Source organism: Rhipicephalus microplus, chromosome 10 (assembly GCF_043290135.1).
Source record: "Rhipicephalus microplus isolate Deutch F79 chromosome 10, USDA_Rmic, whole genome shotgun sequence".
Taxonomy (NCBI): Eukaryota; Metazoa; Arthropoda; class Arachnida; order Ixodida; family Ixodidae; genus Rhipicephalus; species Rhipicephalus microplus.
The window spans coordinates 87,327,121-87,339,539 of record NC_134709.1 but is presented as its reverse complement, the minus strand read 5'-3'; the positions used below and the strand labels follow the sequence as shown (position 1 = coordinate 87,339,539).

Genomic DNA, 12,419 nt, shown 5'->3' with positions numbered 1-12,419 from the left:
AGCTGCTGCGACTCGATTGGGCCGAATAAAAGATGTGGAAAATAAAGTCTTACTGAGCATGCTCAGTTGGGCAACTGGACCCCCAACCTCTGACGTCACTGCGGCAGCCTTTCGGCCTTGAGGAGGAGGAGGAAAAAACCTTTATTGATGCTGGCTGTGCCAGATAGCCCTTATCCCCACCGGGCTGGTTGACATCCTTAGTCCGGGACGTCATTAGTTGAGGCCGCCACCCGAGCCCGCTGCACTAGAGTTCGCTGTTCCTCTAGTGTGGAGCTATTGAGTAGGGTCGTCTCCCAGTCCTCTTTGGTGGGGTTGGGAAAGGGGGTTAATTTTGGGTTCATTTTGCAGGCCCAGACCATATGGTAAGTGTTGGCCACTTCCCCACAGTACTGGCACTGCCCAATTATTTTAGGGTCATAATATTTTAGTATGGCTGGACAGAGCAGCGTATTTGTCTGTAGGCGCCGCAGGATGCGCTCCTCCGTTTTCGAGAGTCCCTTCGCTGGTGTGGGATACAAGCGGCGTTGCTCAATGTAGTATCCTTTGATTTCTCGAAACCGTGTTAAAGGTGTGGGACGTTCAGGTCTATCAGGGGAACGGGGAGTTTCCCGGGAAGTAAGCACGCGGGCCGCTGCATGTGCAGCCTCGTTAACCTGTAGACCCTGATGTCCCGGAGTCCATATAAGACGTTTTGGGGTAGGATCGCGGTTCCTGATGCTGGATTTTAAAGTATATTAGCCAATGGAGAGATTTCTCCTGCAAGATAGCTCTCGCAGGCTCTTCGAGAGTCTGTAACCATTTGTTTTGAGTTTGGATGGGATACTGCCAGTGCAATGGCCACCTCCCCCGCCTTACTTGAGCTTGTGGCTTTGAAAGTGAGGCCGTCCACCTGCGTTCCTTGATGTATTAACGCCGCCGTGTAGTATCCCCTAGGTGACGGCCCGGCCACATCGACGTAATAGACCCCATTACGGGAGCCAAGACGTTGTTCAAGTGCCTCAGCGCGCGCTTGCCTTCTACCCTGGTGCGCCTTCCTGGTCATATTGCGGGGAAGCGGGGACACCCAGAGTTTTGTTCTCCAAAGTTCAGTAATACGCTCCGCGTTTTCGATTTCGCATTCGTGCCGGATCAAGAGGCGGTCCAGTAGGCGCCGCCCGGGGGGCGTCTGCGTAAGACGCGTATACTGATTTGTGAGGTGGGCTTCTCGGAACTCTTGTATAGAGTTAAAGACTCCCAATGCAGAGAGTTTCTGATTTGAAGTGCTGATGGGTAAATCAAGTGCGCGCTTAATTACTTTCCTAAGAATAGCATCGACTCTGTTCTCTTCGTGTTTAGTCATTCGTAAGTACGGTATTGAATATAGAATCCTGCTAGTTACAAAAGCATTGGCGAGCCGAATCGCGTCCCTTCCTCGTAGCCCCCCGCGCTTGTTTGACACTCGGCGGATCATGTGCCCTACCTGTTCTCCAATTTTCCGTAGCTTGTCTAGCGTGGTGCTGTTTTTTGTTCTGTTGGGAATCAGAAGGCCAAGGATTCGTAGTTCTGAAACCTCTCGTATTGCTGATCCTGATACCATTAAGTTCAGGGTCGTCCTATCTTTAATGTTTTCTCTGATATGCAGGAATTCAGATTTGGTTGGAGCGCACTGCAACCCACACTGGGCCGCATAGTCCTCCACAATAAAGGCGGCCTGCTGCAGGCGGTCTTCAATTTCTCCTAAACTGCCCCGATTCGTCGAGATTGTTATATCATCGGCGTATATTGCATGGTATATTCCTTCCACTACTGCCAAAGCTTGCGGGAGCTTCATCATGGCAATGTTGAATAGCAGTGGAGACAGGACAGCTGCTTGCAGGGTTCTCCGCATCCCCATTTGGAATGGTCCATGTTCCTCGTTGTCTATGCGAATGAACGCCAGTCTTTCAGACAGGAAGTCTCTGATGTAGGCAAATACTTTCTTACCGCAATGGACACTACTCACGTTCTTCAGGATGCTTTCATATTTAACGTTGTCGAATGCGCCTTTAAGGTCGAGTGCAAGGGTTGCTCTGTCATTGTGCGTCGAGGAAATGGGTTGGATAATGTCTCGTTTTAGTTGCAAGAGGATATCTTGCGCAGACAGGTGGGGCCTAAAGCCAAACATGGAATCTGCGAAATGCCCCTTGCTCTCGAGGTACGTGGCGAGACGGTCTCTAACCATTGTTTCCATCAATTTGCCGGCACATGAAGTTAATGATATAGGTCTGAGGTTGTCGGTGCTGATTTGCTTGCCTGGTTTGGGGATGAATGTGACAACTGCTGTTTTCCATTCAGTTGGCAGTGGTTGGCCATCCCAGATCGCGTTAATGTATTGCAATAGATGCCGATAAGAATCGTCTGACAGATTTGCTAACAGTTTTACCGTGATCAGGTCTCGGCCCGGGGCAGTGCCCCTGCGCATTTTTTTCAGTGCTGCTTTCAGATCGCACATTTCGAAAGGGGCATCGAGCTGACTGTTTTCTCTACCTGCGTATTCTTATGCGTTCCTGTTGGGATCCGTGGTGCGACGTAGGTATCTAGCACACAAATCATCAGCCAGCTGGGAGTTGGTTCCCTGGAAACTGTGCAGGGCTCGACGGAGCTGCTTTTGCGCTTCTCCTCGGGTTTGGGCGGGGTCCACGAGAGTTCGAAAAAGGCGCCATGGTTTCTTTGTATTCATTTCTTTAGCTACAACATTGCACCGTTCTATCCGGTTGGATTCATTCAGTTGTGCAGCATATTCATCCGCTTGCTTACTCAAATTGGCTATTCTAAGTTTAGACTTGCGGTTGAGTTTGTTTTTCCGCCAACGTTTAGTTAAGCTTCTGCGGGCGTCCCAAAGGTGGAGCAGGTACTTATCGACGGCGGGGGTGTCATCCGTTGTCTTTATAGTTTTAAGACACTTGGAATTGGCTGCAAGGAGCTGTTTTGCCCATCCCGTATATCCTCCCGCCCCTGGCACAGAGGGGATCACGTGTAAGCGGAAGGCTGTCCAATCTGTCAGCTTAGCTTGGCTCCATTTTCTACGGCCTATGTTGCCGGAGAGTGTGATTCTGAGAAGACAGTGATCACTGCCGAGCGTTTCTTCTAAGTTTTTCCATGTTTCGTAGGAAATGTTCTTAGTCAGTGATAGATCCGGGCAAGTATCTCAGTTTACAGAATTCCCGATTCTAGTGGGTTTTATTGGATCTGTGAGAAGCGATAGACGAAGAGTGGATATGAGTTCTGCCAATTTCCGTCCCTTGGGGACTTCGCGGGTGTAACCCCAATGATAGCTGGGGGCGTTAAAGTCGCCCAAAATCACTAGTGGGTTCGTATCTGCTTCTTTAATCGCTTTATAAAACATTTCGTTGAAGACACATTGCCTAGATTTTGGAGAACTGTATACATTTAGAATGTACAAGCTAGGATCTCGTCTTTTATTGGGAAGGACTTTGACCATTGTGTATTCATGCGCCTCTGACAGATCAAGGTCTATCTGACAAGCGGTATACTCCTTGTGTACGAGAACACAGGTGGACGCACTTCCCTGAAATGAGTTGTAACCAGGCAATTTCGCCTGTAAGCCGGTTTCTTGTAGCGCCAAAACTGCGGGGGTAAAATGTCAATTCTGCAGGAAAAGGTTAAGAGTGGCTCTCTTTTTCCTATCTTTAAACCCCTTGCAGTTCCACTGGAAAATATCGAGTTGCTGTTGTTTGGAGCTTTTACTATTATGTTTAGAATTGCCTGCCATCATGAATTTATTATTGAGGAGGTGTCATTTTCGCCACTGCATCCAGCGTGGGAGCCTGGAGAGGCGTGGGGGACTCAGTTTGGTTGGTTAACGACTGGGCTATGTTGTTCTCGGATTCAGAATTTGCCAGGTTAGGATGAACAATTTTGCGTCGGGGTTGTTCTGTTGTCTTAATGCTAGTTTTGAGTTGGTCCAATTGGGGTGTGAGCCAATTTTGAACGGTTTGTAGTACACTGGCTGTGAGAATTGGCAAAATGCTTTGCTTGAGGTCTTGCATAGCGGCTTGAACTGATAGGTTCGGCTGCTGCGGAATAATGTCTTGTACTGTGCGCTTGGTTTGTTCTAGGATCATTTTGCTCTGCTCCTCAAGCTTAGCCTCCAGTCTGCTTAGTCGACCTTCTATGTCGCTCGAAGCACCTACTACAGTTTTAGACACACTAGTGTTACCCGATAGGTCTGACTGAGTGTCCTGCTCATCGTCCGAGCAGTCGGAGGTGTGCATAGCCACCGGTTCCGACGGTGGAGGAGGAGTAGCAGCCTGCGACGCCTTCAGCGCCCGATTTTCGCGTTCTAGAGTTTAAATTGCGTTTTTTCATGGCTTCCAATTGTTTTGAAATTTCAGAATTGGAGGGGGAGGCAGTGGTGGTGAGAGACTGAGAGGAGACCCCTACCCAATTGCTCACCTGTTTGGGCGGGTTTGCCAGTGACGGGAAATCTTCGGCGCCGAAGGTAGGCGGCCTCGACTTCTGTCCGGCTGGGGCTTTGATCGGCCTGGGCTTGTTATGCATGGGCTTAGCTTTTTCGTCAGTCCTGAGAGGGGCTGAGGGCTCTTCTTGCTTGTTTTTTAGTCCATGTTGCCGCTGTGTTTGAGCGGGCTTCCATGCCTTCCGGAATTTTCCGACGCACTGCGCTGAGCCGGTGAAATGGTTTTCACCGCATATAAGGCACTCGGGTTGACAGTCGTGCTTCGCTGGGCCCTCCGGACTGAGTTCCACCTTCGCACCACAATGAATGCACCGCTGATTGTCTGGATTGGGGCACGCATCCGGTCTGTGGCCCACCGTTCCCCACCGGTAACATGCCGGAACCGTTTTCTTGTAGTAGCGCACTGGCACGTTTTCAGAGCAGTAGTGAATGAATCTTGGAACGCGGCGTCTTTTGAAGGTTACCACTGCAACGTTGGATGTTCCGAGTTTTCGCACATACAAAATTTCGCCGTCGATCCACTCGAGCTTGCGTCGAAGGGATTCCGAAGTTTCATTGTCTGCGACGGTGACGACACCCTTGCAGGTTTCTCCGGCTGATTTCAAATGTCCTTGAAATGGTACCTGGTGGTCCCCAATCGTCAGCGTGATGTCCCCGATGAGCTTCGAGGCCAGGCTTTCCGTTTTCACACCTACAACAACGATGTTTTGGTCCCACACCGGCGACACGGAGATACCAGCGTTCGTGGTGCTGTCGGTGAAGCGTTGCACTGCTGTGCCAATCCCGCCTGGCCCGAACGCAGCGTGCAGATCCATGGTTATTTTTGGTTTAAGCACAATAACCAACTCGTCCGACCGGATTCGAGGCGTGTGTGTTGGCTTCCACGTCGCCAGCTGCCGCGGGGACTCAACGCAAGCTGCGGGTGTTGATCCTGTTTTGCGAGCCTGTGGCTGGGCGGCGGCCGTCGAGCCTCGGGGCTTCATTTTAGCGAGCTTCTCTTGCAGTTGGCGAACCATGATCTGAAGATGTTCGTCTTCACCTGGTATGGGGTCTTCCCGTGTTTCTGCCACCTCGATGTCAACCCACTGCATCGTGCTTGGTTCGTAGCCTGTCTTCGTGGACGCTGCCATGGCTGGGGAGCCCGGGCGTAAGCCTCGTCGGCGTTAGGCTTAGCCGGGCTCGGGTGTCGCGTGGTGTTGAACCAGTCGTAGATTGGCGGAAAATGGGCCTACCTGGATAAAATAGGTATCCAGAGGTTCCTGATGGCTTCGCCAAAACGCTGAACCTGGTTTCTGGTGGATATTTGCCAAAAGTCCACAACTATCGTCGATTTCTGACGGAGCCGACGTGACATGCTTCTCACGCGCGCGCTGAAACGCCGCGTCCCCTCGGCCTTGAAATTTAGTCCGTGTTGATCCCATACGTACTTGTAAATCAACGTTATGCGAAGCATGCGGATGGAAGCGGACCACGTTGCAATTTTTCATTCAGTGACACGTGATGAATTGACGGTAAATACAAGTAAAAACGTTCCACGCACAGACATGCATATGTTGAAGAGTTGCAGATGTTTATATAATCAGTTGTTTGCACTTGCGCAGCTATGCCAATAGGAACATGCGTATTAGCAACACCGGAAGCCGATATGAAGCACTCATGCTCGCGAATATTCCAGCCCTGGACACTGCTACATAAATCAACTTTAAAGCATGGCAACCAACCACAATTTGACGTTTAACCGACGTGATGGTTGGTTCAAATCAGTACATGTTTATAAAATTGGGTAGGCAGCACTGCAACCACAATCGGCGTTTCAAAAATATTAGCGTCTATTTGAAAACTAGTTCCGAGACCTGGCGTAGCTCTGTGGTAAAATACTTCATTGCCGCGCAGAATGCTTGGGTTCGATTCCAGCTGGGACCCTGACATTTATTCTTTGCGTTCGTGGGGTCAGCGCTACGATGTCAGGTTTTAAATGTGAAGCTTTTTTAGCGAACTTCGCTGACTTTGAGCGTATCTATCTATCTATCTATCTATCTATTCGCCTACGACATTATCTCTCCTGGCAGTTTCGATAACTGTATCAATACCAAACTTGGTATGCCACATCATGACTGTATGACGAACATATTTGACTAGCCACATGAAAATCATGACATGTATGTCGTGGATGTCATGAATTACATTTCACGATCCTGCAGCTCTTGCGATAGTTTCGTTCACATGGCATGTCGCAAAACTGGTATGGTATAACATAATTGCATGGCGAACACAAGCGACAGGCCCTAACATGAAAATCATGACATGCGTGTCATGTAACAACATGACTGCATGCCACGCTCATGATGCAGTGGCGGCCGTTTCGCTAGCTACATTTATACCAAATTTGGTATTACGGGACGTGAATGGATGACGACGGTAGGATACTGGTGCAAACATGATAAACATGAGATGCTTGTCATGTAACAACATGACTACACGCTACGCTCATGATGCGCTCGTGGCCGTTTCGCTAGCTTCACATGTACCAAACTCGGTATCACGCCACGCGAACGGACGACATAGGTAAATGGCACATCCAAAGATGGTAATCATGGCATGCGTGTCATGTAAAAACATGACTACATGCCACCTTGATGATGCACTTGCGGCCGTTTTGCTAGCTTCGCATATGCCAAATTTGGAATTACGTGACGCCAATGAATGGCAAAGGTATGTGACTGGTGCAAACATGAGAATCATGAGATGCGTGTCATGTGAGAACATGACTGCATGCCACAGTCAAGACGTCAATACATTTCGACGTGACGTGGTGCGCGTGCGCGCTGGCGTTCATTTCGTCGTGTCACGCCGGCTTTGCCACGCCAGGTGCCGGTCCTGCCATTCACTCGCAGGTGCGCGCCGCGTTGCGTTGCTTTGACGCATGCACGTTTCAGCGCGTCCAGCGCTCCTCCGTCACGAAAAGAGGGAGGCGCAGTGTTGTCTGGGTAACGCGGCGCGAGATCCAGCACGTCGCATTTCGCGCCGGTTGCCGTCGGGCCGCGCCGACGAACGCTTGTCGCACCTGGCGTAGGACTACACAGTGCTCGCGTTTTGCTAACGTAGCGTCGCTGTGCCCAGCGTGCGCGTGCGTCAACGCTACATTGGAGTATATCGGGCCCTTGATGCGCTCGCGGCCATTTTGCTTGCTCCTCATATATACCAAATTTGGTATTACGTGACGTAAATAGACGACGAAGGTAAATGGCCCGTTCAAACATGATAATTATGACATGAGTGTCATTTAAAATGACTGCATGCTACACTCATAGCGCGCTCGCGCCCCTTTTGCTAGCTCCACTTATACTAAATTTCGTATCACGTGACGTCAATGGGTGGCGAATGTGAATGACATGTTCAAACAAGACAATCAAGACATGGAAGCCATGTACGGGATAATTTAAGTCCGCCTCCTAACGTTGTGCTGACTTTGAAAATTACATATCAATTCTCATTCGTGCTTCGCATAGCCGATTTTTGGTAACGCTCGCGCGTTAAAATTGGCATTGTGTGTTCTCGTTGTTCCTGGGTAGATACTAAGTGTCAATCACTTGTGGCACATACCCGCATGCCAGCGGCACATGCCCACCCGCGGGTATGTGCCACTGTCTGGCGGGAAGTGTTTGACGACGTACGCGACGGGATTGTGACATTATTTACGCCTTGACCAGCGTGTCATATTTGTGAAACCATCTTAACCTACCATGCTAATTTCGGCTTACTCCAAGTTAAGGGGGTGACTACGAGAGCACACAAGCGTAAAGGGCTAGATAGATATATACGCCCAAAGTCACCGAAGTCCGCTAAGAAATGCTTCGCATTTATTACAATAGAAACAAGCAGAAACATTCTGCTAGAATTCCCGTACGCTACCACAATGCTTTCAGGGTCGTTGGACCACTAAATCTTCGTGGCATTTCTTTACCATAAGCGGTTAAAGTATCCTCACAAGCAATGTGGGAAGATATTTAAATGGCCATCGAAGCGCTGTTCCGCGGAGTGCATGCACGATGAAAATAAGCGACGCGAATCAGATACACAAAATGAAAAAAAGAAAACGCCCAAGCAGCAGCGCAATTGTTACGAACGCTGACAAGAATGTCGGCGAGATCAGTTGCAGGAGTGCCCTCATCTCCACTGGTCGTCCATCTGCACCGAACGGAATGTATCCATCTTCTTTGAGTTACTAACGCGAAGCGCGTGGCTGCCTTTGAGAGGTTGCGCTAGGTGCCTGTCTCAAAATCCTGGACACGTTGGTTGACTGATTGATTGGCTTATTGGCCAACCGGCCAACCGACCGAGAAACTCATTCATCTCTTCGTTTTACAGCGTAGCTGCTCAGCTCTTCATTTGTCCGCGAGTGATAGTACAGAAAATTCGGGCTGACACGCTGAACAGGAATTTGGCAAGCCCGACTACCGAGTTCAAGTATTTACATATTACTGCGTTGCTAGAGGAACAGAGAAGGGACGGAAGGGTCACAGAGGGAAAAGCGGGAGTGTAGAGAGTCAAGCATAGCATATTATTGTATAGAACCTTTCGGTAAGGGCGTGAAAAAAGGATGTGATGGTAGGATGAGTTGAGCGAAGTGGTGAAAAGGGTAACGCACAGTGTAGTCATGTATGCGGACTGAGAAACGAAAGGGAAAAAGAGTGATGTGACAGTAAAAGAGAGGTAAAAGAAGAAGGGAGAGGGCAATCCACAGAACGGCCTTGTATAGCATAGCATAGCAAGTAGGAAAAATTGGAAGTAAGGGAGAGCAGGAGAGAAACGGGCAAGCCAACTCCATCGTTTTGTCAGTCTTCGCCCTACTAGTGAGTAGCTGTCACGAGTCCTAGTAAAGTTGAATTGAGCACTTTTTTACTCGTTTGTTTTTGCTCTGGCGCAGGTGCGGCTGGCGCTGCGCAGCCACCCCAACTTTTGCGTCATGCTGGTGCGAGTAGAAAAGGACGACTTCCGAGGCATATGCTCCGAGACGCACTTCCCGCTCGCGCAGAGCGTCAGGCACGCCATGCGCCACTTCGGCAACAATAAGCGCTTCGCTTGAAACGCTTCAATATTCGGTGCAGGATTGCAGTGCAGTGAAGGGGCTTACGCGGGCCTCACAATAAAGTCGTATGCTGTCTAGCGAGATGTTACTTTGGTCGGTAGAGTTTTGTAGAAAAGATTTGCAACGAGTGCTACTCCGAGATTGTACATTCGTGCATCATCATTTAGTTTGAAGGAGCGTAAAAGAAAAATAAAACCTCAGAATGAGCTAAACTAACTAGTCACATCTCTTTACAACCTATCAGTTGTTGTTTAAATCGTTTATTTCATGTTCTACTTTGTTGGGTCTCTCTTTTAGGCTGCTTTAAACGATGAAACTGAAGCAACTCGTCCAATCTCAAAACATTTTGCAATGCGTACACCTGTATCACTTCCTGACTATATATGAAGAACTGCCCTTGCAACGTACGTAGTTGTTATTCATGGGTGTTCACACAGTCTCCCATTTGGCGGTGTGTGGGAGGGTAGGAGGGGGGAGCAGGTGGCAAGTTCGTATTGCAGTGCCTCACCCCCACTTCTGGTTGAGTCCACAAGACACGCTTCACAGTGAGTGGCTTAAAAAAATGTAAAAGTGAGCGACGACATGCTTTTCACAATGGCATTCCTTTTTTCTCTTGCTTTACGTAAGCAAAAAAAACGTTAGTAAATAGTTTATGGCATGAAAACTCGGGTGCCTTCGGCCACGCTTATTCTCAACAACCTGCGTCTCCGGAATCATGCTACCTAAAAAATTACGGGTTCAGAAGTAGACCTAGAATATTTTCCCCTTGTACGACTGGTGATCACCCAGAGGTACACACGTGCCACACTTAGACGGATCACGTAAGAAACAACTTTATTTACCCTAAAAACAAGCAGAAGAAAATTGCAAGCAGCAGATAAATCAAGCAAACTTGTGGCAGCTGCAATTAGGTCAAATATGTGGGAGGCTTCATTTGTTTCAATTCACAGGTCATTGTTAGATGTGAGCAGCAAAGGAATGCTTAACTAGGGCAGCATCGTGTATCGGGATCCATAATTCACATTTCTCTCTGAACATTCTGTCGGCTCAGTTACATGCTCCGAAAATCATCTTTATCGACATGAAACTGAGCTTTGAAAAACAGCTTACCAAGTTTGTCAGAGGTCTACCCATTATCACTTTCGCAGAAGTGCGATGACACTCTGAAAAAGTCTACGAACACCAGATTTTAGTTTTGATTGAAAACGCACCGAAAATGAATTTATTATACCCGGCGACAACTTTCTGTGGCAGCACGGCCAAGGCTACGTGGGCGGAGCCTATGCACATGTGCTACTGCGCCAAGTAGTCCGACCACTTCGACGGGTGTTTCGGTTTCGATTTCTCGCGTTTGCTCGCGTTTCGCTGCAGGAAACGCGAGTCGCAGGAAACGCGAGTCGACGGAAGCCAAAAAACCCCCAAAAAACCTGAGTGAGCGTGAAACGAAATTTTTTCTACTGCGCAACGTTTTTATTCACTAATTAAAAAATAAATCCGCGAAAAACGTAAGTGACGAATGGTAAAATCTTAGTTACCCAGAACAGTATACAAACGTTTTCGTTGAGGGACTACATGCTGTGGCGCAGTAAGACAAGCGTGCTACGGCTCCGTAGCCTTGGCTGTGCTGCCACAGAAAGTTGTCGCGGGGTATAGAAAAGGCGCGGTGCTTTGAGCAGTGAAACATACAATGTTGCTGAAGTGGCTTCCCGTTTTAGTAGAAAAAAATTAACCTAGTCTGAGTGTTGGTAAAATGCAAGCTGAAAGGTAAGAAAATGTAAGATGTGACCAATTTGGTGAAGTGCGCACGCAACGAACATTATCGAAATGCGAATACATTTGAAAAAAAAAAGCTCAAAATGCACTCTAAAATTTAATGACTGCGTATAAACTCCCACTTTGTCAACTCAAATCAATGTCATCCAACAAATGCGAAATGCAGAAAACCTAAATACAAGATCGCAAAGGATACATGCATGTCATTTGGGGGGAAAAGTGGTCTCCAAAATTCATTTTCTTCAGAGGCATTAAGGAATCACGTGGAGAGCTTGCAAAGGTTGTACGAATCGGTTTACCATGTTGGTAAAATAAGCGCCCAAACTACGACTTTGTTAGTTGGGCAAATTTTCGAAATGTAACTACCACTTCAGTGGCATGGGACCAGATCAGATTGTTCCATGCCACCCGACTTGGTCGTCATTTCAAGCGACTGAATCTTCATAGGCTAGAGCAAGCTTGTCTCTTTTTGTAGGTATCAAGCGTAAGTATAGCCAATCTAGAACATATGATGTGGCATCGCCCCTCATCAAGCGGCGGGGAAGTCATCCCGCAATCCACATTGGATGTTATTGTTACCAGCTCCGGACTTTAACTGCAACGGGCCATCCAACGGGCCCACGACGCAGCAGAGATGTACCTTCCTGTTCGGACGTGGTGTCTCCGTTCCAAGATCTTGCTCTGTTCGTCCAAGCGTACGAGAGGCCATAATAAACTACAGGTAAATGCTGCGCTGGAAAGTCGAGTTCTTCAACTGGACTCGCACAAGGAAACCGATTTCCCTGTGTCAGCGCAGTTTTTCGTCCTTAACTTTGCAGCGCAACCTTTACCTGCAGTATATTTTAACTAGTCCACACAAAAGCTTTTCTGCCGTAATAAACTTGTTCCATCTATCTGACAATAGATTTCTCTCTATTACAGACACGGTGGATACACCACTTGCACATCATATCTCCGGTGGGTTAAGGAAGGGCTAGAGAATCGCCGATAACATCGATCATATAAGGTCTGGTTTCGAGCTCGTACACCCAGATCACCGTCCGTCAGTCCGCAATGCTCTTTTTACCCATTTGGAATGACTGGTGGGTTTTCAGCCACACC

The 12,419-nt window shown here is 48.4% G+C and overlaps 1 protein-coding gene across 1 annotated transcript in view; it reads left to right on the top strand.

The window, feature by feature from the left end:
* LOC142774318 (chitinase-3-like protein 1) overlaps positions 1–9,757 on the top strand; it is an 85,232-nt gene extending 75,475 nt beyond the window's left edge. Inside the window, exon 11 of the mRNA XM_075874712.1 lies at positions 9,384–9,757. Within this exon, the coding sequence (XP_075730827.1) occupies positions 9,384–9,542 (159 nt within the window). The 3' untranslated portion in view covers positions 9,543–9,757. The remainder of the gene's footprint in view (positions 1–9,383) is intronic.
* The last annotated feature ends 2,662 nt before the right edge of the window (positions 9,758–12,419 follow it).